We start from the raw sequence: 26290 nt of genomic DNA on the forward strand, positions 1-26290 counted from the left end.
TGACCTACATCTTGCTTCATTAGGCAGACCATACACCACTTAAAGACCCATTGTTAAGGATCCAGCTGCCTTTGTCCAACAAATTCCATTTTTGGTTATAAATCAGGCAACTGAATTAGCTAACTGCATTCTTTGTAGACCAGCCTCACTGGTGACTGGAATGTCCAGGCATTTAACAAAAGGATTAACTATAGTCATCGTTCCACTTTATTAAATACAAAGTACAATAATTGGAAAATTCAATAGCTTAGATAATTTTTAGAAATTATCCTACTTAACTGTAGAACACATGGTTCTTCAATTTCCCTTTATTTTCCTAAATTATGCAGACAGCACAATTCATTTAAAAAATTTGGCAGCTGTATGAAAATACATTTCTTTCACAATATAATGATAAGATTAAGAGGCTTGCATCACTAGTGTAACCCCGTCAATCAACAAGGGGAAAATACAAATTAACTGTACAATGTATTTTTCATCTACTGGTAAATTAAGTGTACTTGCAGTTTAGTTCAAACTCTACAGAAAAGATTCTTAATCTGTAATATAGCAGGTGTGCACCATTGCAACATGGTCCTTCCAGAAATGTAACTGATCTTCAACCCAAATGTAAACTTGTTCTGTAAAAATATAGATGAGCAAATACTGTTTATTTTGATTCCAAACTTCCCCTCCCCTCCTTTTACACAACGCTAGAGCTTCTCAGAGGAAGCATAATTTAATTGGCAAGCTCAACAACTTCACCCAGTTCTTCACTAAAATGAAGGCAGTCAATAACGCTGGATGTTTGGCCTCAGTTGAAGAGATAGTCATAGTCTGGAGGGTCCCCCTGTTGGCCACAAGGTTCACGCAAGAGTTCAGCACCTGCAAGTGTGATTGGTTCATCCTGACAAAAGTAAGGTTTAAGATTAGGAAACTGTCACTGAATGCAGCCAAAACAATGGTTATGTTCAAGGCATTAAAATTATGCAATACACTTCAAATCACAAATAAGGTTCAAAATTATTTCACATCTCATTCATTTTGAGAAGACTAGAATATAAAAGCAAGGATGTAATACTGAGGCTTTATAAGGCATTGGTCAGACTGCATGAGGTTTTGAGAGCAGTTTTGGGCCCTTTATCTAACAAAAGATTGCAGAGGGTCCAGAGGAAGTTCACAAGAATGATCCCAGGATTGAAAGGGTTAACATACAAGGAAAGTTTGATGGTTCTGGGCCTGCACTCACAGGAGTTTAGAGGACTGGGGTGCAGGGGGAATCTCATTAAAACTCCTAGATAGAGGACATGCAGAAGATATTTCCTATAGTGAGGGGAGTCTAGGACTAGAGGGCAGCAGATCAATAGAAGGACATCACTTTAGAACAGATGAGGAAGAATTTCTTTAGCCAGAGGGTGGTGAATCTATGGAATCCATTGCTACAGACACGGTAGAGTCCAAGTCATTGCGTTTATTTAAAGTGGTGGTTGATAGTTTCTTGAGTAGACAGGGTGACAAAGGTTACAGAGAGAAGGTAGGAAAATGAGGCTCAGAGGGATAATAAATCAGCCACGATAGAATGGTGGTTCAGACTCGATGGGTTGAATAGCCCAATTCTGCTCCTATGTCGCATGGCCTTATATCTAACTTTACATTCACACATTGATTGGAAGAGTTTGATGTCAACACATAGATGCCACAGCCAAGAAAGCTCACCAAGGCTTCTACTTCCTCAAGAAGTGAAAATTTAGCTTTCTCCACCCCCCGCCCCCCACATCGACCCAAACCAATGTTTAGTCAATGCATCATAGAAAGCATCCTGTGTGGATGCACAATGGGTGTGGTATGGCAACTGCTCTGCATGAGACAGTAAACTGCAAAGTGGTGGACAATGCTCAGCACATCATCCTCCCCTCCATGAACTCCATCTACACTTCTTGTTGCCTCAGTGAAGCAACTATTAGCATCAAATAACCCACCTACCCTGATCATTCATTCTTCTCTTTTCCTTCAGGTAGAAAATAAACAAGGCTAAAATAGGTACCTCAATACATTATGTAATACTTGATCTGTATAAACAGCAAGCAAAACAGCTTTTCACTGCATTGAGGTACATGTTTTAGCCTTGTTTATTTTCACATGACAACAATAAACAATTACTACATTAGGGCTTAAAGTTATAATTTGAATCCCCCTTAACAGTTTTTAATACATCAGTTGGCTATCAGGTTTAGGGAAAGAAAAAACTGGAAACTGGACCAAGGAATGTCATATTGACCAGGATCCCATTCAAATGACAGCAGGATGAAATGAATCCCTGGAATTCATTGCCTCAGAGAGCTGTGGAGACCAAAGCAGAGGTTGATAGGTTCTTGATTAGGAAGTAGATCAAAGGTTAGAGAATGCAGGAGAATGGTATTAGAGGGAAAATAAATCAGCCATGATCAAATGACTGAGCAAACTCAATGAGCCAAATGGCCTACTTTTGCTCCCATTTCTTCTGGCATGATACTTCAAGTGGGTAGGAAGGAGCACAAGACACAAGGATAGGAAATACAGGTTACACTTTTAAATACTCAACATTGACACAATGGGCAAAATAACCTCTTGCACTGTGACCTTTGTTTTTTTTGAGCAATATGGAGAATAATTCTTACCTTGTGGTACTCTACCAAGTCTGCAAGTGTTGCATGCTGTAACTGGTCTACACCGAAGAATGTGTACGAGTCCTTGGAGGAGTCAATCAGGAAGTGCTTGTACCCATCACTGCTTCGATAGGACAGGCAGTAACCAGTCATCCGCTCACTGATTCTGATTAGAAATGATCCAGTTGTCTTCTTTCTCAGGAGGTCCTCAGCCTCTCGTCTTGTTATAATGCCTAAAAATAAACCAGTACGCTGTGGATGCTTCTTAGCTAGGCCCCAGTCTTGGCCAGTCGTTCAGTCTGCGTAGAATTAGATACTCTATGACCAAACCACACAACCTTAAACCTCCCGTAAATAAAAATGTCATCTGCAATTCATAGATACCTTGATTGACCTCAAGATACAAAACTTTGAAAAGCAAAAATGAAAAAATGGGTTTAAAGGTCAAGAGTCACAAGGAAGAAAACAGGTTTAGGGTAGAAAGTCACACAAGTGTGCTGCATGGAATAAGGCTATTCAACTCGGGCAAGGGCAATCTTGCTATACCCAGTACCAGCCTTCTCCATAAAACCACCCTGCATATTTTGTCCTCAGATAATTTTGAATACTACAATTCAATCTGCCTTTGCTCGTAAAAGCTGTGCATCTAACCACCGTCTAAAATATTTCTTTTTGACAATCTTCCTTCCAGGTTGTCTAGTTTAAAAAAATCAGACAATCCTAGGTGTTTGGTGAGGTTGATGGAGGGGCGGGGGGTGAGAGAAGAAACAGGGTGGATCAAGCAGGCTGGAAGTGCACCCTCTGGACTATGGAAGCTGCCTGTTTCAGTGAGCTCATGCCAGTTTTTGAAATGGTGCTTTATAGGATAGATGAGGTGGCAATGATTCCCCTGGCTGGGATGTCTGTAATGAGAAAATCTAAAATACCAGAGACCCTCAATAAGTGAAAGGTTAACATTAACATTTCAGGTCAAAGAACTCTTTCCATAAATGCTGACAGACCTGCTGAGTATTTCCAACATTTTGTATTTTTAATTTTTTTTTTAAAAAAGAGCTTGTTATTCATGAGGGATGAGAAGAGATTTCTTCAGCTGAAGGCAAATGATTCTTCGGGATTCTCTGTTAAATAGGGCTAAGGAAGTTCAGATAATGATTATTTCAAGGTGAAGATTTGCAGATCAAGGGAGAAGAGTTTAGTGCAGGAAAAAAAACTCAAGTAAACGATAAGCAAATCTACTGATTAGCCTACTGAAAACCAGGTATGATTTGTGGAGGGCTATTTCAGGACGAAGAGATGATTTCCAATGAGGTTGGAGGCGACATCGGATGCACGGCAACTCTGGCAGGGTTTGCAAGACATTACTTCCTGCAAAGTGAAACCCAATGGCATGAACGGCAGTGATGCTTCACTACCAGATGAACTCAATGCCTTCTCTGCTCGCTTTGAAAGGGAGAATACAACCACAGGTGTGAAGATCCCTGCTGCACCTGATGACCCTGTGATCTCTGTTTTAGAAGCCGATGTTAGGCTGTCTTTAAAGAGAGTGAACCCTTGCATGGCGTAAGATCCAGATGGAGTACCTGGTAAGGCTCTGAAAAACTGTGCCAACCAACTGGCGGGAGTATTCAAGGACATTTTCAACCTCTCACTGCTATTAAACATTTTAAAGAGTTTAATGAAGCCAATGTCTACTCCCTGATCTTACAGAAAGACTAAAGGGTCACTGATGATTTAATATGTAACACAGGAACAATGGAAGATATGCCAGCAGTCTACATTTTCAATGTCTTGTGCTTAAATAGATTATTGCCCTCATGGATCATTTACAGGGTCATTCTATTTGCTGGAGCTGCTGAAGATTCCTTTCATGGGAGCAATCAAGCTATTGTGTCATCTTCAATGACTTGTGCAAAAGGGCTGAGACCCTGAACACAAGTCTCTAATGAATGGGAGTGAGAGACACAGGCAAGCAGTGAGTAGAAGACAAAAGTAAAGTTGTCAGTGGCCTAAACCTTTAAATCAAGGGTTTATTGTGCATCAAATGTTAAAGACAGATGTTCCCAAAGTCATGAGTTTCCTAAAATAAAATCAACAGAACTAATGAATTTGACTAGCATGAGAAGGCAACAAACTTCTCATCATATGATAGTACATAACAGGTGAACACAAACTTTGCTTGCTTTTCTTTTAAAGGTTAAATTTTAGTTTTTTGATTTGCAGTTTTTCCAAGTTGCAAAGCTTTGCATTTGAAATTTTTGTTTGAGCCTTACATTTTAAAAAAACGTTTCAATAATTCTCCTTTCAGCTACTAATTCAATATTTGTTGTAGAATTTGGGTGGAGGCTTGTTTTTGAGTATTGAAACAAACTATTTCATTTAGTAAAGCCAGCACCAAGGTGCATCTCAGGTACAATAGTTCAGAATATCTCATCAGAAATGGTCACATGGTTAAAACAGATGTAGCAAGTCAGGTTGATCTCATTGCCCCCTTTGTAAAATGTCTAGTGAACCTTCCACTTAACTAATCAATGATCAGTGCCTACAACAACCACCATCACTCCTCGGTATTCAAATGGTATAACCATCACAAAGTCTCACCAAAAACAACTTGGGGATCATCTTTGACAGTAAGTCAATTGAACTTGTTACATACCATGTTTATTAAAGAGCAATGAAGAGACTGGATATCTGTGGGAAGTGACTCAGGTCCCCAAAGAATAATGAAATATTCTCAACTGGAGGCAACTCCAACAACACTCAAGCTCCACACCATCTAGGACAAAGAAGCCCACTTAAAGGGAACCCCATCCTCCATGTTACCCTGCCTGCAGTGTGTACCATCTATAAAATTCACTTTGGTTGTGTTGGATCAGGTTACTTCGATCTGGTGGTTCTTCAGAAGTCAAGGATGAGGCACAAAAGTCTGGACCTTATGACCATTTCATCAAATATTACAAGAACAAAGACAGACAAAGAACAAAGAAGTGTGGTTGTCTAATACTAACAATTATCTCAGACTAGAGAGATAAGCAAATTTCATCGATAAGATGTAACATAATGACATAGATAGATTCAAGCGGTTTGGCACTTGCAGAAAAATTAAGAAGCTTCTAGAAAACACCGAATCAACTTAATTGCATACTGATGTCACCTCAACTGATAATGAACCATTTGCGACCTAACCTCCAAATTCTGCAAACAGAATCAACTACAATACTAGAAAATTTACTGAACAAATACACATAGGTGATTATATCCAAAATTCTAAGCACAAGAAAGTTAAACTACAATAACAACTCTACACCTTAAACAATTACTTGCCACAAATATTCTAGTATCAGCTGTTGATGATGTAGCCATCAAGGACAAAACAGCAGGAAGCACAGGTTATCCTAACTTGAAAATGTACTGCTTCTCCTTTGCTGACACCATGTGCAATTCCTGGAACTCCCCACTTGCCCTTACAAGTATAGCTCCAATTCAAGAAGTCTGACACTATTAAGACGGAACAGCTAATCATACACTTGACCTGTGCCTTATAGATGGCAAAAAAAAGGATTTGTGGTGTTTGACTCTGAATGCTTCAGAATCAGGTTCAATATCACTGGCATGTCATTAAATTCGATGTTTTGCCTCAGCAGTACAGTGCAATACATAAAGAAAACAACTATAAGCAATAATACAGTGCAAAAATATAGCAAAAAAATGTGTGGTAGTAGATACAGCTCTGTTGCCATCAGATTTCTGAATGGGCAATGGGGGGGGGGGGAAAACTGTCCTTAGAATATTGAGTGCTTTCAGGCTCCCATACTTCCTCCTTGATGATAGGAATGAGAAGAGGGCATGTCCTGGGTGATGAGGGTCCTTAATGATGGATGCAGCCTTTGAGGGATCACCTTTTGAAGATGTCCTCGATGCTGGGGAGGCTAGTGTCCATGGACCCTCGATTTTGCAACTTTCTGCAACTTGTTTCAATTCTGTGTAGTGGCTCATCCATACGAGATAGTGATGCAACCAGTTAGAATGCTCACCATGGTAGATCTGTAGAAATTTGCTAGAGTCCTTGCTGACATACCAAGTCTCGTCAAACTCCTAATGAAATATAGCCACTGTCATGTCTTCTTTGTAATTGCATCAATATGTTGTGGCCCAGTACAGATCTTCAGAGATGTTAACACCCAGGAACTTGAAATTGCTCACCCTTTCCATGGCTGACCCCTCAAGGAGGACTGGCATGTGTTCCCTCGACTTGCCCTTCCTGAAGTCCACAATCAGTTCAAGGCTGTTGTGACACTGTTCAAACAACTGATCCATCTCCCTTCAGTATGCCTCCTCATTACCATCTGAAATTCTGCCAACAATATTGGCATCATTGGCAGATATATAAATTGCCAGTATAGATGTAGAGAGAGCAGAGCATTGGGCTAAACACACATCCTGAGACGTGCCAGTGTTGATTGTCAGCAAGGAAGAGAGGTTATGTCTGATCGACACTGACTGTGGTCTCCCAGTGAAGATCCAGTTGCAGATGGAGATTCAGAGCTCAGGTTTTGGAGCTTGTTGATTAGTACCAAGAGTATGATGATGTTGAACACTGTTTTGAAATCAATAAACAGCAGCCTGATGTAGGCATTTCGATTGTCCAGGTAATTTAAGGCCGAATGGAGAGCTGGTGAGATTGCATCACTGTAGACTTACTGTGATGATAGACAGATTGCAGTGGGTCCAAGTCTTTGCTAGGCAGGAGTTGACTCTGGCCACGACCAACCTCTCAAAGTACTTCACAGTTGATGCGAGTATCACTTGGCATATGACTGTCGCCCTTTCGAAGCAGGTGGGAACCTCCGATCGCAGCAGTGCAACTGAAGATGTCCTTGAACACACCCACCAGTTGGTTTGCACAGGATTTCAGGCCCTGCCAGGTACACTGTCAAGGCTTGATGCCTTTGTCTCAGAGGTTGAGGTCAGAGCATCTTTCAGAGATCGCAGGATCACCAGATGCTGCAGAGAATTGCGAAGATGTAGCTTTATTTTCCCTTTCAAAACATGCATAAAAGGAGTTGAGCTCACCTGCGAATGAAACATCACAGCCATTCATGTTGGTTTGGCTTGTGGGAAGTAATGGCAGGCCATTATTTGCTACAGGATAGCTAACATCTCACCCAATCTAACGTGGCTAATCCATGTGATATTCTAACAACTGTTGACAGTGATAGTTGGGGACTGAACAATGGCAATGCCATTGAATGTGAAGGGTAGGTGGTTAGGTTCTCTGAATCTTGTAATAATAATCTGAATGTTTTGTGGTGCCAATGTTTTTTGTCACTCATCAACTAGTGCATGAGTGCTGTCTGGGTCTTGCTGCATGCAGGCAAGGGATTGTAAATCAAAATGAGCATTGGGTAATCAGCAAACATTCTCACTTTTGATCTCTCAAGGTGAAAGGTTATCATTGATGAAACAGATAAACAAGGTGATTATCCAAAAGGTACTCCTGCAGCAATATCCTAGAGCTAGGATGATTGACTACCAAGAACCAAAACAATGTTCTTTTCTGCAAACCTCTGCCACTGCTAATCGCCACTCTAATATCCTCACTAAATATTAATCCCCATTCCCACTGCAAGATCGCAGTGTGTAGTCTCTACAGTGGCCTCCCTTGGCTACACTGACAAGACAGAAAAGGCTTACAGTAGAGGCTCCTCCCCAAGTTGTGCCACCTACACTTGGACTCAGATACATATTACTCCTGCAGAAATACTCAAGTCAGTAGCGATACTTTCAATGGCATCCTGCAAACAGACCAAACCACACTTTAGCAATCCCACTGGGGAAGTGATGAAAGCAAGGAAGAATGAAAAAAGAAAAAAGATTTCAATAGCTTACCATGAAACCAGAGAGCTATGACATCACTGTGCTTTTCATACCCAGCTCGCAGTGGGATCTGCTGTTCTTTGAACCATTTGATGATGCTCTCCCTACTGTTGTTCAGTTTTGGTGGCTGTGCTTCTGTTCTGTGGAGATAACAGGCAATGGCATCAGCCAACTGTAGCCAGAGGCTCCTCTAGGCTGTGGATTCCAACATCCTAATTCTCCTGGAATGAAATTGATGCTTCATCTGTTTTTGTATTAATCAATATGTAGGAGGTATTGCACAAAAGGAACAGACCTTTGGACCTAGTGGGTGAGCAGTTATCAGCCACCACATCTCATTCACATCGGATAAACCCTTTTTAGAGAAATCACTAGTTATGACCCACAACTATATACCACCATACAAAACATTCTCTTGCTCCAAAATACAAGGGAAATAAAAGATTGTTAATTTCAGCCTCCTAACCCTCTTGCTTTCCTCGCAGCCTCTCCACATACTACAGAACTAAACAGCAATAGCTGGGATAATAAGGATACTCTCACTTGGTATTAATAGACTTAGATGCTTGGTTCTAAGCCTGATGGGGGTGAGGTGGTGAGGGAGGGAGAGCAGTAGAAAATGCATCCAGTTGCAAAACATCAGCCATGCATCTGCAGCTGTGACATCACTGGAAGTCCAGATTGAACATCTCAACCTGAAATACTGACTGTCCATTTTCCTCTACAGATGCTGCCTGACAGAGAGTTCCTCATGTAGTTTGTTTTTTTCCCCCCAAGTCTCCAGGTTTGGTCTAAAGGCTCATGTAATGTACCATTTATTGCTCTTTCAGGATTTTGCCACAGAGTGCTTTGTGCTTTCACACCCAATGTTTGATGGCGGGTTTCTGCATATGCACTAATTGCTACCCCAGAGCCTGAAGGGTTTCAGCAAGAGATTGACTTTGGAATTTCAAGGCAGGGTGGAGAGAATTTTGAGCAGTGGAAGGTTTAAAATGATGCTTTGTGCTCATCCCAATTTACTGCAGCCCGGCTCATGGGCAAATTTGCATCAGCTTCCTGCGTGCTGTATAACTACATTTTATCTTTGAAATGTGGGAGCTGGAGGAAGCAGAACAGAGCAGCTGCAGCTGGGAGATTCTGTATTGCTGGAAAATGTCAAGGGGTGATAAAGTGATACAGAGTTGCACATAATTAGGAAGGAAATTCTCTCTCTGGCAGATACGTCACTGTATATACAAAGCAGACCAATAACACCTCGGAGTTGATATTCAGTGAGTGTGGCATTGTTCACAACAAGACACAAAATGGTATAACTTTGTACTTCAAAGTGTACAATCAATAGTGTGAGCCAAGAGGAAGCTTCAGAACCACTGTCCAAGTAAAGAATTCAGCCCTTATTTCACTGTTTTTCCTTTTGATGTCTTTACAAAGCACACAAGGCAGAGACCTCAATTTACTTTTCAAGCAACTCTGCTTCCCTTCGCCACCTGATATGGGTAGGGCCCCCGATTTAATGTGCAGGGAAAATCTGCAATTATCTCTTGAAAAATGGGATCATTTCTTCTCCTTCCTGGATATCTTTTAACCATTGTGAAACCAGCCCAATGCACAAATATCCACTTTAGCACCCTCTACTCTGCAGAATACATTACAGAACTCCAACTCGCACAAGAAGAGTTTTGAAGCTACCAAAAACAGGTGCAGTTCTGTTTGGAGGACATGATGCCAGTGTGCCACAGTGAACAGATTCCTGTCTTGCAGGAAAGTGGGGCATCAGGCAAACCTTAAAGAGGCACTTCAGGATAACTCCAAGTCATCTAGGAGACTGGATTGTTAGGAATCTTGGAGCAGACCTCCAGCTTTTGGAAATGCATGCCAAGGTAAAGCCAAACAAAAAGGGGAAGAAAATTAACTTGGTAATCAAATCTCCAGAGTTTGAACAGAATATTGGATTAACGTCTATTCAGGCATCAACCTGCGGATAATAGGGGTGAAACCTGTTTGGTCCTGATAAAAGTCTGGTCACAAATACTACAAAGTCTCTTTCTCCTACATCCATCCATCACACACTCCCATCTTATTTTTTCCTTTTACATCCAGGAATCTAACGCAAAAACAAAAATAATGCTACATTCAGTGGGTTTATATCTTATCTAAAACCCCCAGGTGAGGATCAAGTTTTATAATATCACTAATTTTTGGAAACCTTCTCTAATCTCTTTGTTACTTTCTTCATTCCTATATCATTCAGTCCTTCAAAACTCCGATTGTTATCACCCCATTATCATTGGCCACAACTTCTACTGTTCAGACCCTGGGTCTAAAGATTCCTTCCCAAGCTTCTCTGCCGTTTTCCTCAAATCTTTTTTGCTGGCCTGGATTTTATACACCAACAAGCATTTCTCAAATGGCTTAACATCGAACATTCTTCAAGTCTGCTCCCATGAACGGAGTCCAGAGCTTTTCGTCATGTTGAAGACACCATGTAAAGGCAGGTGGTGTTGCTTCCACACCTGCTCCCTTCAGCTGTCATGGCTAACACTGATTCACCAGCATGTCCCACCTTACCGACCAACTGGAATACGAGCCACATATAGACCAAATATCCTAATGCTGAGACCCAGGAGTAACAAGATAACATAACCATCAAGACTGTGCATGTTTTGTTTCTCAAAGACTGTGAAAATCAATGTCACAAAAGCTGTCTCAGGAGCCAGTCACGTTATATAAAAAAGGTTTCCACATGCAGCACAAAGTACAGAATATTACGACTGCATTCTAATACAAACTGGTTCTACAGCTCACACACTTAAATCCTTGTCAAATTTCCAAATGCAAATACATAAAAAGAATTAAAATGAGCAGTCATGTTTGCAGTTGCAAACTAAACTGGTAGAGATACGAGTTACAATATTGTCCCCAGATATCTGATGTTAAGGTATATCTACTACCATCATGCTTCACAGATTGCTTACTTTGCATTGCAGTCCTTACGACTGACCGCAGATCTCCGTGGAGGAACGGGAGGCTTCACTGGAGACTGGAGCTTTTGAAAGTTCTGTGAGATTGCAGATACCTTTCCCCTCTCGATCGCCTTCAGAGAGTGCCGCTTATAATCATCACGTGCTTGCTTAGCTATTGACCTTCGCCTCTCATCAGCTACCTTGGATTTCCTTACTGGCAGAGAAAGGAGGAAATGAGAGTGGTTGAAGAAGGGTTTGTGTTTCAGTTGTCACAAGAGTTTCATCAGATGCCTGCAACATCAGACACTAAAATCTTTGCCCCACCCCCAGCATTCAAAACAATACCTCTACTCAGCACATAGTATCAAACATGTCGTCACTTATAAATTTAAAAATAAATAAATAAATCAAAACACAAATAAAAAGAGGGACAACATGATTTTTTTTTAAGCTTCACAGCAGTAGTTGCACTTCCAACAAGAAATTTCATGATAACACTCACTCCTGTAGTGGAAATCAAAATGGCAAACTTTGATTTTGTCTATTAGACACACCCACTGACTGGTCACCATGAAGCCCAAAGTTTGGTGAATTCAGTTGTTCAAAATAACTAAGCTCTACCTAATGGCCTAGCCCTCTCCATGATCCTCAAAAATAAGTTGCCAATATGCAGAAGATATTGGACTAAATGGATCATTCAGCATAAGACTTGCACTCCTTCCCCGCAGAACATAATTGTCCCAACTTAACAAGGATGAATGCCCATCCAGCCATACACTTAGCAGATCTTGCTGAATAAGTTCCAGCTGTGTATGTGGCCAAATTTCCACCAGGAAACAAAAGAGTGGGGGTCTTGTCAATCATTAATTTGATTGCACTGGCCAAATTCTTTACTGGGATACAAGAATTGCACATGATAAGAGGCAAATGTAAATAATATCTCAGTTCAGCAATCAGGCATCCAGTGACTATCTAGATTTCATTGTACACATCACATTGTGACAGATTAAACCTGAAATCACAATAGCAGTACAAATTTCTATGTAAGACCTAGTAATTTCAGGAATGCAGGAAGACGGCATTATTTTGTATACGCAAAGGATCATAACTTCCTTTTACATAGAGGAGGAAGTAATACAGATGAGCTCACACTATAGTTGCATTAACCTGTCAATTAGAATGGGATGTTCTGTTAGTATATACAAAAATAATGTAGGTTACTGCTGCAGTAAGCAAGTCAGATCTAGCTAGCTTGCTCTCTTCTCTTGTTATATGATCCTTCAGTGTCCCAAAGAGTCTTGGCCTGAAACATCGACTGATTATTCCCCTCTACAACTCCTGCCTGATTTGCAGAGTTATTCTGGTACTTTGTTTGTGTTGGTCAAGATTGCCAGCATTTTTTAAATATAAAACAGATTCAGTGCAAGTAGGTCTTTCCAGCTACCTAGCAACCTTGATTTAACTCTAACCTAATCACAGGACAATTCATAATGACCAATTAACCTACCCAGCATGTCTTTGGACTGTGGGAAGAAATCAGAGCACCTGGGGAAAACCCACACATTGCACAGCAAGGACAGACTCTTCACAGAGCTGCCAGAATGAAACGGTCAACTCTGACACCCCAAGCTGTTAATATACCACTCTACCTATACACAACAGCATGTCTATCACATATAGATAATTTAAACTGCTCTTTGAACATTGCATTCAGTATATTTTAAGCCCTTTGTTTATAAACCCACACGTTTCCACTGTATTGCCTTTATTCTTGCCTTAAACATTCACACTTGAATCAGAAGAGTCACTTTTTTCCAACCAACAGGAGACAAGGACAACCCTCACAAGTTTGCTCCTCGTTTTGCAGAGAGCAATCTAATGAAGTTTGTTTTCCCCTAGGACAGGTAGACTGCAGTTAGGAAACCAGCTACAGGGAGGCTCCAATTAATGAAGCAGCTAGGTGATCGATGTCAGTGCAGTTCAAGATTCTTAAGCTCAGAGCCAGTCAGAATCTGAAGTCAAATCTCTTGGAGAATTATTTTTAATTAGCAAATTTACACTCAGACTCAAATTCCCCCAGCAACAGCTCTAACAAACAGATAGAATTTCTCACTACTAATGTGTTTATACCATTCTTTTAAAAATAAAACTAAGCTATGGCTTGAGGAAGGATTTTAACAGTTTACAGAAAATGAGTACTATAGGTTCACGAACATTACCCCAGTGTCCTGTCAACACAATAAATTCATTTTCAGACCCTTTGGAAATCCTGATGATTGGCAGACCTTTATCTGACCCAAACCAGCAACTTTTCCCTTTCAAATCTGCTGACCATTTCCAGCATCTTTTTGTTTTCATTTCGGATTTCAAAGATCCAGTGCTCCCCCCCCCCCCATTCTTTCAGCAAGTCAGATCATTTCATGTTTCTGTCTTTTTTTCACAAAAATACTTTCCACTACATTTTCAAAGTACTTCATTGGCTACAAATTTCCTTGGGACATCCATTTTTATAGCACTGTTCACAACCACATGAAATCATTTGCTGCTTCATTTATTTTGCTCCATGCTTGTCCAAAGCCACACACACATAGTTTGGCTCATCATTTGTTGAACCTAGGTGGTCTCCAGTACCCATTGATCACATTCCTTCTTGACTACCTTTCAGGATGTTGGAAGACTTTGTTTCTTTCACTGATAAACATACTGGGGAAAAAAAATAAATCTGAAAGCCAACGTGCATCTAGGGTAGGCAAGGCCCCAATAAATCACTTTCCCATATTCACTCAAAGCCATATAGAATAGGTTAAACATGTTAACTAGGCCCAAGATGGTCAAATTTAAATACTTATGGAGTTGGCTCACATATCCTGAATGACCTTTACAAGAAACTTGTACTCACGGCTCTCACGCCATACTGGATCTTCTTTTTCATTTCTTTGTACCATTTCCTGGGCCTCCTTCAGGTTAATGTACAACTGCTGAGTCCTCTCCTCTTCTAGACGCCTGATCTCATCATCTTGTTTCCTGCGTTCCTCCTCTTCTTTTTGCTTTGTGGGTATAGAATTAAAGTCAGAGTCCTTCGGCATTAAACAGGCCTTCGGCCCAAACAGTTGATGCCAACCAAGATTCCCACTGAGTTAGTGCCATTTGCCCACGTTTTGCTCATATCCTTGTAAACCTTTCCCATCCATATACCTGTCCAAATTCTTTTTAGTTGTTGTTAGTGTACCGATCTCAATCATCTCTTCTGGCAGCTCATATACTGACCACAATCTGCATAAAAATGTTGCCTCTTAGGTTCCTATTAAATCTCTCCACTCTCACCTTAAATCTATGCCCTCTAGTTCTTAATTCCCTAATCCTGGGAAAAGGATTGTGCACATTGACCCTATACTCCTCATAACTTTATACACCTCTACAATATTTTTATTTGAGATACAGTGCAGGATTGGCCCTTTTGGTCCTTCAAGCCCTGCCACCCAGCAATTTTCCAATTTAATCCGAGCCTAATCACGGGACAATTTACAATGACCAATTAGCCTCTCTCTCTCTCTCTCTGGCTATCCATCCCATAAGAATCAGTGGGTCTTTGGACTGTGGGAGGAAATCACATGGTCACAGGGAGAACACACCTTACAGACAGTGGTGGTAATTGAACACAGATCACTGGTTCTGTAAAGTGCTGTGCTAACCACCACACCACTGTAATCATCCTTCATTCTCCTGTGCTGCAATCTGCTCACTCTCCAGTCTGCAGACAGTACTGTGCAAAAGCCTTGGGCACCCTTGATTTTTATTTATATGTTTTAGAAGTTTGTTTTTGTCTTCTGCATTAGTGCCAGTAGAAAAGAGCAAATTTTAGATTGCCAAACATTCATTTAGCAAAAAATTTAATGTTAGAGAAACTTTTGTATTTATTAAAAGGTAAAGGACTACTTTCAAATAAAAACTTCATTACCTTGTAGGTATATAGCCTAGTGCATGATTGAAACCAGGTGCTACTGATGAGTTGAATGAACTGAACAGATTAACTGAAACAGAAATGAGTGTAGAAGAAAACAAGGTGTGAAGGACAACCAAACTAAAAGGTGAGGGTGTGGCAGATGTGACAGTTTAAACTTCACAACATCAATTCTTACACCATGGCAAGAGTGAGCAGACCAACAAGACACAAGGTGGTTATCCTGCATCAGCAAGGCCTCTACCAAGCAAAAATTTCACAGCAGATAGGACCCTCGAGATGTGCTGTCCAAGCTCTTCTGAAGCACAAAGAAACTGACCAGAAAAGCAGTAGCTGGCCATGGAAACTGAGTGCAGCGGATGAGAGATAAATCAAACTGACAACCCTTCTAAATCAGAAGAAATCCAGCACTGCTCCCTCAGCTCCGAACTCACAGAAATCACTGGAACCCAAGTACACCCCTCCAAGTCTGGAGAAGTCTTGTCAGAAGTGGTCTTCATGGAAGAGTTGCTGCTAATAAGCCATTCCTCCAAAGTGGAAACAAAGCCAAAACAACCTACCAGTTGATTTTCTTACAAAAGTGCATGACAAGAGAAATCATACCAGTTATAAGACAAAGGGTGCTCGTACCAAATATTGATTTGATGTTTACAGTTTAGTGTTCTTTATAGTAAGTTTTTTGAAACTATTTTGAAAGTTGGGACATCAAGCAGATTATGCATGACAATCATTCAAGGTGTAGAGGCTTTCTCGATTTTCGACTTGTTAGTTACCTCAATTGCTTCAAGACTATTTATTTGCACAATAAAAATTAAACCAAGTCTGGCAACTAATGGGGACAACATTCCTTTTTATTACCAGGCTATGCAGAAATACTGGAAACAAGTAATGCAAACAGTGATTCATGAATTCCCAAGAGTACTGAATCACAGGTCAAATCTTAATTAAGATTTCCATAGAATTTATGCAATTTCCCCTCCAGTGAAGAGCTTTAAACTAGTGCCACTCAACAATGTGCTCAGGTTAGAAAATGTTCACCTTGCCTCAATTTGGACGGACGGACACACACACACACACTCAACAGTATGTGCAACATATATTATTACTCTCAAACAGAAATAGATCTGGAAGAGCTCAGCAGGTCCATTGGCATCTGTGAACACAAAAGGTGCCAGTCAACCTTTCTAGTCAAGACCTTGCATCAGGACTGAAGGTACAGGAAAAGTAACCACCATGCTGCAGTGCAATTTGGATGGCGTGATAGAGGATATCTTACCCTTGCCCTTCTATGCCCCACCACACACTTGTTTATAGTAGCATCTTTCTTATTCTCAGTCCGGGTGCAGGATCTCAACCCACAGTGCCAATCTGTATGTTTCATCTCCGGAGGGTGCTTGACCTGCCAAATTCTCCCAGTTCTGTTTTTCTTCTAGATTCCAGCACCTGCCTTCTATTTTGTCTTCATTATTAACATGTGAATGGGAATGCAGATATTAACACTGAATCTTAAAGTATCCTTTTAAGGATAACTAACAGAATTAGGCTCTTCAGCCACCATATCCACGCCACCTGTTGTGCCCATCTACACAAATCCCATTTACCTGCATTGCATCTGTAGTCTATGTTTTGGCCAATCCAAGTATTAATCCAGATGCACCTTACCTGCTGTCACCACCTCTTCAGGGAGTGAATTCTAGATCCCAATCACTCTCTGGGTGGAAAAACTCAACCCCCAACTTCTCCTTTGAACCTCTTCCTTTAAACTTGTCCTCATCTTAAATCATCCCAGTTAATTTGGAGAGAGCTTATATTCAGAGGGAAAATAAAAGGCAATAGAAAACATAGGGCAATTAGTCCATTGGAAGCAGACATCCCACCTCTCCCGGAAGTTCCGGGAGTCTCCCGCATATTAATAGTGGCTCCCTGATGCCCGCAAATTATATACAATATCACGGAAATCAATTTTTTTTTGACAGCGAGTGAGCACGAGAGAGAGAAAGCAAGAGACAGCACAAGAGCGACCACGAGAGACAGCAAGAGCACGAGCGAGAGTGACTACGAGAGAGCGCGCGCGAGCGAGAGTGAGCACGCCATGGCAGAGTGTTCCAAAAAAATATATAAAACGTACATCACCCCAGACTACCCTAAAGTGTCCCCCTGCCTAATAGGGGTCAAAAATAATGACAGTATTGCTACCTGCGTTGTTTGCAACAGTGACTTTTCTATTGCCCATGTTGGGTTAAGACTGTAAAAGACATGTTGAGGTGAGTTTAACAGGTGTCATTCGTCCATCAGCATAGCTAACGTTATTTAAACTGGCTGGCTAGCTGCTAAGGAGCTACTCTATTGCAGGCATCCCACCTCTCCCGGAAGTTCCGGGAGTCTCCCGCAAATTGATGGTGCTACCTCCCTGAAATGAGTTTTTGCAGGGTGGGTTGTCTGATTGGAAGTCATATTAAGAGTTAAATGTTTCAGTAAATCGTCCAGTGTACTCAATGGAGTTAGCTATTCTATGAACCTGCTTACATATACGTCTTCAATTTACATTCTTATTGGTTACATTGCTTCATTATTAACTTGATTAACAAAGGAACCCTTTATGTCTTTTGTTTCCTCCAGCTTAGTTGAGGAATCAAGTGTAGTGATAACCTGAGCTTTCAGTCTGACAAAAAAGAGCTTTCTTGACCTGCTGAAAATTCAACTACTTGTTTGTGTTCAGATAAGCAAAAAAAGGTAGTTCTGAACCAGTTAATCAAACAAAAGGGGGCTTGCAATCTCCTCAGAGAACAAGGCCTTAAAGAAAAAGGCTTTTTATCAGTGGATTGCAAGCTATTGCTTCTGATACAACAGGGTGTGCGACTTCATGACGAAGCTCCACAGAAATATACAGGCACGAGCAGGCAGCACGCTATGAATCATCAGGGATGCACTGCCATTTTGTCACCCCAGCTCCATTTTCCCAAAATCCTTAATTCCTCTATAGGTTTATTCGTCAGGAATGAATACATGCAAGGTTGATATTGTAATCTTTCACTCTAGACAAACATTTGGAGACCCTCACAATTCATCCCTTGAGACTAACTGGAGACCATACAAGTAACCCAAAAGCATAGACACCACAATTCTTCCTCGCGCTCCAGCCCCCCCACCCCCCCAGCACCCAATGTCATAGCAGAGACTGTGGCCTCTGCAGTCAATGCGTTGTGAGATGGACCTTACATGGAGATTTGAACAGAACAATTTGGAATTAGAAGGTTGAGATGGATTTTTAACTTACGTGCACCTATAAGCAACCTTGATCAGAACAACCGAGGAAGAGTTCAAGACAAGCAGCAGTCTTGAAAGTAAAAGGAAAAGGCACCAATCCAAGAGCTGGATTAAAAACAAAGTAAGGAAATGGCTAATACTGAAAATGGCAGGAATAAAGGAGAGCAGAGTGTTGTTTTTTTTAAAAATTGAAAGCCTGTGACCAGATGTATACCACAGGAATCTGTATTGGGACATTACACCAAAGCTCCATCCTACCCTAGACATTCTCTTCTCAACTGCCATCAGGCAGAAGATACAAAGGCAGGATTCACTGACATACCACCAGGCTTAAGGACAATCCTAGAACAGTGGGATTGAAGCCATTATGCAGATTTATTGCACGGTAAGAAGGACTCGTCATCACTCTCTCTTGTTGTGCCCTTCCACCTTACTGCTTGCCTGCACTGCACTCTCTGTAATTAACACTATGTTCCACATTTTGTTATGGAGTTTCCCTTGTACTACATCAACGTACTGACGTGATGAAATAATCTGTATGGATGACATGCAAAATGAAGGTTACACTCTACCAAAATGTTACTGTGGAAAATGATTCTCTCATGACAAGAATAAACCAACTGCATTTATATCCAAAATCATTCAATACATTTGCGGATGACTTGAAAATTGGTGATACGGTTAATAGTGAAAAGGGCTACCAGATGATGTTGTTCAATCAGGAAGATGGGTAGGGCAATGACACTTTAAGTGTGAAAGGATGAACTTTGGGAGATAATACAGCCAAGGACAGACACAATGTCTAGCGGGAATACTGAAGTATACCAAAGGATCTCTGTTTGTCCCCTTGATCCCCGAAGGTGGCAGCACAAGTAGATCAAATGGATAAGACAGCATAGAGGACTAATACCAAAGGCTCAGTAAGGCAGGGCAGAGAATACAAGAGTGAGAAGGTTCGTGAACGACTGTATTCAACATTGTAGCAAGAGATTGCAAATCTTGGAATCCAGAGCAGTATACAACTAATTCAGCCACTTCAACAACATCTTGGTGGAGGGGGCTGTTGGCAGGAGGGGTAAGAATTGTTGACAGATGTTACTTGACCTAGCGAGATTCTCCAGCAGATTGCCTACCCAATTGTTTCATAAAGCAAAAGCAATTAACTGGAGTACAGTACACTATTCTAGTCACAACACAAGGTTCCCTGGCTTCTGAAAGCCACCTAATATCTACCTGCTTCTGAGCTTTACATGGCAGATGGAAAAGTCATGAAAAGTGGTGATATCCCTGTAGCTATTTTACACCCAACTCCTGTATTCATATCTCCACAATGGCCATGTAGAACACTACGTTCATAGGAATAGTGTCCAGGTGGAGGATATGGCAGACATCCCAACCTGCAAAAACTCATTTCAGGGAGGTAGCACCATCAATTTGCGGGAGACTCCTGAAACTTCCAGGAGAGGTGGAATGTCTGCAATAGAGTAGCTCCTTAGCAGCTGGCCAGCTAGTTTAAATAACGTTAGCTATGCTAATAGACAAATGACACCTGTTAAACTCACCTCATCATGTCTTTTACAGTCTTAACCCACCATGGGCAATAGAAAAGTCACTGTTGCAAACAGTGCAGCGAGCAACACTCATTATTTTTGACCCCTATTAGGCAAGGGTACACTTTAGGGTAGTCTGGGGTGACGTACGTTTTATATATTTTTTGGAACACTCTCCCATGGCACGCTTTCTCTCGCTCGCTCTCCCTCTCTCGTGGTCGCTCTTGCTCTCAAAAAAAATTGATTTCCGGGATATTGTATATAATTTGTGGGCATTAGGGAGCCACCATTAATATGCGGGAGACTCCTGGAACTTCTGGGAGAGGTGGGCTGTCTGGATATGGAAAGAGGAGAAAACCAGGCACAGAAGAAAGAAATCCATCTTACCTTAAGTTCCATTTGGATTCGTTCATGTCCAGCAGCTGCTTTGGTGGCCTCAACCTCCACTTTCATCTCGACTTCTTTCTGTGTTGAGGCATGTTTAATAGTTTTCTCCCCCAATTTAAATGAGCCTGAGAATCTTCGGACCAATTCCTTTTCTTTCTCTTTCCTGCCCAACAAAGATCTTTATCAAAAGCAGAGACACAAATGTGGCTGCACAGATTATTCACTAAATTATTGGGACCACAATGCAAACCTCTATCAATACCCAATTACTTCATGAGCTACCTACAGAACTGAAAGCTTTGGGCTGGGGAAGATTAAGAGAGTAAATAATTTAACGTGTTCAGTTATCAACATTCAAACAGGACTGGAAGTTATCTCTTTACTTGGAAGTTTAAAAACCCAATAACAGCAGTACAAATACACAACAGTCAGTATTACTATATCAGCTCCAGGGACTAAGGTTTGATCCTGACCTCAAGTGCTCTGTGTGGAGTTTAGACCAACTCCTATGGTGCTCTCATTTCCTCCCACATCCTAGAAATATGTTTGCAGTATTGTTTGTGCTACTTATTTAACATTTTTATAGAGATTTCTTGTTGCAATAGACTGTATTTTTAAATGTATTGCATCGTACTGCTGCCAAAAGACAACAAATTTCATGATATTTGTGAATGTTGTTGTTTTTGTGGTAGGCAAAGGGTAACAGAATCAAATGGGAGTTCCTGGGTACTTGAGAGGGAAAGAGTCGCAAGGTAAAAGAAAATAATGGGAGGGTGAAATAGGACTGATGGGATGACTGCTGAGAGCAGACTGGAAAACATGGCTCAAATAACCACCTCTTCTGCTGTAATGGCCCAAATACTCAAATGCCAGTTTCAGCAAGCTAGAAAATGCTGCCAGAGTTCCACTAATCTATTACAGCTAAGATCTTCAAATCTATCAGAAAGGCAACCCTCCTTCTTCAGCCTCCTTAGCTGCAGTCCGTATTCCATCCTCCTTCCCCGGTCCGTATTCTATCCTGCTTCGCAGGCAGCTCAGACATTTCTTTTTTAAATGGAGTCAGGTCTGTTGATTCGACAAGTCTTCTTCACATGGTCAATCTAACACACAAGATCCATCTGTTGAACTGGTGTGGATACCCACTGGCAGAGCATGGGACATCCTGATACAATAAACAGAATTGTGACATAGGGGATTTTGGTTCCTTGGACTCTGCTCACCTTCCATTGATGACTATGCCAAAGTCAATAGCAGCAATGAAACTGCAGAGTCAAATCAATCTAGACCTTTCATTGCATCAATAGGCAAGCTTCCTGGCAACTGATTCAAGGTGACACTCTTTATTACAATTTGTGATTCCACAGGCTTCAAGGATGACAAGCCACATTCACTTAAAGTGTTTAAAGTAAATGGTCAGAATGCAAAATGGAAAGGGGTTTTCGGTTTTCCCTCAAAAAAATAAATCAAACAATTTCAAAAAATGTTTTAATGTTGATAACTAAAAAGATTAACTGAGATTTTAAAAGATTAATGGACATTATTTTGCCAAAATAGAAAATGTTCAGATTATTCGGCATCTGAAAATGCAATGGAATGGCAGGGATGTTAAAAAAAAATTATGGTGGAACCAGGTTCATATGCCAGCCCAGTTCTTTTTGTTATCTTGGTTTTCCAATATTCAGAGATCAAGTATTTAAATATTACAGAACATTTGTAGCTTGAAATGGCTATTTGGAAGTTCGATTGATTGCCGAACCTAGCAAAATGTTTGCAGATGTTCCGTCTCCAAATCAAAAAGCCATCAGTGCGCAGTTGCAGGGGTTGTCTCCTCAGAATGCTGGCTTATATACTCCTCCGGGGTCCGAATGTATATAGATTCGATATCATGTTCTGGTTAACTGGTTCAAAACAAGTGAACTGTTTAGCAAAGGAAGATTCTGATTGACTAGCTTTTGGGGAGGTCTGTCGGAACTGGTTGCTTCGCTGTCCATATCCCGAGATTACTGGCAATTCATTGACTGCTGACGTCGTTGTTTCTCTATAAGGGTTCATACATTGGATCCATGTAGATATTTGTTGATGGATCCTTCCGTAGAGAACCTCTCTTACAAGAAAAGAGCAAGAATTTCTTATCTTGCTTGAGTTTAGACTCTGGCTGTCATTCAGTTGAAATAGTGGGGACGCCCAAAACGTTTGGCTGCTAGATTCCAATACTCAATCAACAATGCTCAAAAATTCCTGGAGAAACTCAAGAACCTTAGAACGGAAAATGATGAGATAATGGTTTTCTTCAATGTCATGTCACTGCATGCGTCTGTCAAATTGAAATCTGCACAAGAAACAGTTGCAGAACTATTGAATGGAGAACAATAAGCAGGACACTCATGAAAGTTCACAGTTGCTGCCTTCGATCTGTGCTGATCAACCTACTTCAAGTTAGTGGAGAAATTTATGAACATTTGAAAAGGTGCACCCATGGCATTTCCTGTCTCTGGCCTATTTGTGGAAGTCATAATGTGGAAATTAGAAAATGCAATGATACCAGAAATCAAACCTAAACTTTGGGTGTGCTATGTGAATGGCACCTTGTGACTATCAAGGAAAATGACGCACAAAGAACACATCAACTACTAAATAATGTCTTGAATGACATCAAATTCACAATGGAAATTGAAAAGGAAAGGCAGCTTGCATTCTTGAATGATCCTATCAAAAGAACTACTGTTGATCAATTACTGGCATCACTCTACAGGAAAGTAACATATACTGATCAAATTCTGAACTTCAATAGCAATCACCAAAAGTGTCACACACAAAGCTGTGTGAATAACTTATTCAAGAGGATTGAATCCCCTTTCAACACCACAGACACAAAACTGGAAGAAAAGCACCTTTCAACAGAATAGATATCCAAGAAGCTTCATCCAAAAAGTACCTCAAGGTCAGAAATCCAAATCTCTATGGACAACGAATAAATGAGTTGCATGGCCATACAAAAAGGACATCTCAGAAATGACCACAAAACTGCTTCAACAACACAACATCACAGTTGCTCACAAACCAACCACAACTTTGAGGAGGAATCCATCAAAACTCAAAGCGCAACAAACTGTGACTGAAAGAACAAATGTTATCTACAAAATCCAGTGTGGTGACTACGATAAGTACTATGTTGGTCAAACCAGAAGAAAACTATCGACCTGACTACACAAGCGTCAGCCAGTGAGCAAAAGGCACAACCCACCCTCGGTAGTATCAGCTCATGAAGACAAAGGACACCATTTCAACTAGATGACAGCCAGAGTCTAGACTCAAGAACAAGAAGAATTTCCCGAAACATGGTTCTCCACAGATGTATCCATCAAACATTGACACAGATCTGGTCCATTATGGAGAAAAGAGAAACGACAATGTCAACTAACAATGAATCACCAGTAATCTCAAGATATGAACAGCAAAGCAAACAGTTCCAATGGATCTCACTTGAAGCTAGCCATTCAGAATCTTCTACTGCTAAACTGTTCACTATGCTTTGAACCTTCAGACCCCACAGCCGGCATTCTGAGGAGACAATACCCTCATCTGCGCAGTGATGACAGCTTCTCAATTAAGGGTGATTTATACTTCTGCATAGTAGCCTACACAAGTGGGCTACGCCGTTGTGAGCATTTATACTTGTGCCTAGGTGTGTCTGCATCGCTCTGCAATTCACCGCCAAAATGCTAGTTGGCGGTGGGGTTTCTATGCCACTGTGTTGAGTTTCTTCATGTTGAAACTCAACACGAAGAAACTTGAACTTCAAACAATGGCAACTGAAACTGAAGGAGGGTGAATTTTCTGTGCATGTCCAGCCACTGAGAGACATGGACAAGGAAATGTATTTCAAATATTGGCAGGTAGATTTGACGATTTGGTTCATTATCTCCAACCATTTATTTCGCATCAGTGTACGCACAGTATACTCAGAGACTGGCAATCACCATTCCAGTTTTAGCTTCAGGTGGAAGTCAACAGGCTGTAGCAGCTAGCTACAAACTGGCATCAAGCACAGGGCCCTCCATAATTTCAGAGGTCTGTAAAGCTTTATGGAAAGTATTACAGCCAGAGTTCCTTCCCTGGCCTTCAGTCACCCAATGGCAAGCTATAGCAGCGTAGGAGGAAATGCGATGCTACCAAGTGGACCAATCACAGTTGTTGCAGTCTGCGTCGCTGCAACACATAGTTACATTTTGGGAGAGGTGTGCATTAGGCTACGGCGTAGGGTTGGCATAGAGTACAGCATAGGTACGGAGTAGCAGCGTACCCTACAGTGTACATTTGACGCACAAGTATAAATCAGCATTTAGAGCCGAGCCACTTGCAAACATTTTGCCAAGCTTGGCAATCAACCAAACTTCCAAATTAAGTATTTACCCAAAAATGAAACACTTATCTGTGGGTAGCAGCTAAGATTTCCAATTCAAAGTTATTTGAGCCAAAACCTGTTGCATAACTAGTTTTCAACTCAATTATTTCATATTTTGGTATCTCCCACAATAGTACAATCTAGTTGATTGTAACATTGTTAATGTTAATTTATTACTGCAAAAGTAAAATAGAAAAGTTGAAGTTACATTCTGCAGGCTCTTGTTGCTTAGTGAAAAGTGTTAAGTGGTAAAAATTGAGCTAATTAACTGATAGAAGGGAAGAATCAAGCCATCCCAGAACCCAACAGTATGAGGTGGACACCTGATCCCTACCCATAACCCATCAAAAATAAATATCCCACTGTGGGTGTCAATCTAATATTAAAAGCCAAAGTTCTGTTCTCCACTCGCTCAGACAGTTTGAAATTGGATTCAAATCTAGAGGCAGAAAATTTACTAAAGCCAAAAATCAGGTCACAGAACTTATATTTGAGAATAAATGCTGCTTGCAGTTCAGTAGCTTGGACTAAATCCCAAGACTCCAGCTCAAACCTTCCCATGGCAACTGGGCCATGCAAATTCTGTTAATGATAAATGTACAATAAAAAGCCAGTGTTGGTAATGGTTGCTTGAAGCCTGAAAATTGTCATCAAAAACAATAATTGAATCCCTAATACTAGATAGAAATCTGGAGCCATTATTTGATCTGGCTAATATGCGACTTCGGCCACAGCAATAGAGTTTTGATTCTCAACTGTTCTTTGAAAAGGCCAATCAACCTATTCTGTTTGAGTGCAGTAAAGGGACAGACCATAAATACTGGCATTCCAGTGACATGAACACCATGGAAACGAATAGGCTATTTGGCAGTTTCCCAGTAATTGCCACCACAGCACTGAACACCAGTTAAGCAGAATTGAATCAGGAGTCAGCCACCATAATACCCATCATTAAATTAAAATGCTGGATTGGTTTCATATTAATACTTGAGTTCAGTGGCTCCAGTATTGACTTCCATCTCCAAGTAACATCACCAGGTCAACACTACAAACACCTTCAGCAGGGCCCTTGTTCACCCAGAGCTTTATTTTGAATTCACAGAAGATGGGTGAAAGCTTCTTGGATGTAGTCAAGATCTTTGTAAAACATGGCACAATCAATAGTACTGCTTTTCATCCAAACAAACATGGAGATATTTAATCTGATTTTTTTTTTGTTTGGTTTCATCACACACCATTAAAATTGCAGTGGCCAATAA

The 26290-nt window shown here is 40.9% G+C and overlaps 1 protein-coding gene across 4 annotated transcripts in view; it reads right to left on the bottom strand.

Moving 5' to 3' along the window:
* Nucleotides 1-198: 198 nt before the first annotated feature.
* Nucleotides 199-26290, bottom strand: part of sh2d4a (SH2 domain containing 4A) — a 56687-nt gene continuing 30595 nt past the window's right edge. For all 4 annotated transcript variants that reach the window (XM_063046767.1, XM_063046765.1, XM_063046764.1 and 1 more), the window contains exons 4-9: nt 20627-20789; nt 14361-14508; nt 11474-11675; nt 8511-8638; nt 2637-2857; nt 199-886 (exon numbers count right to left, since the gene is read on the bottom strand). In XM_063046767.1, coding sequence (XP_062902837.1) covers nt 794-886; nt 2637-2857; nt 8511-8638; nt 11474-11675; nt 14361-14508; nt 20627-20789 — 955 coding nt within the window. In that variant the 3' untranslated portion in view covers nt 199-793. The remainder of the gene's footprint in view (nt 887-2636; nt 2858-8510; nt 8639-11473; nt 11676-14360; nt 14509-20626; nt 20790-26290) is intronic.

Source organism: Mobula hypostoma, chromosome 4 (assembly GCF_963921235.1).
Source record: "Mobula hypostoma chromosome 4, sMobHyp1.1, whole genome shotgun sequence".
NCBI classification, from domain to species: domain Eukaryota; kingdom Metazoa; phylum Chordata; class Chondrichthyes; order Myliobatiformes; family Myliobatidae; genus Mobula; species Mobula hypostoma.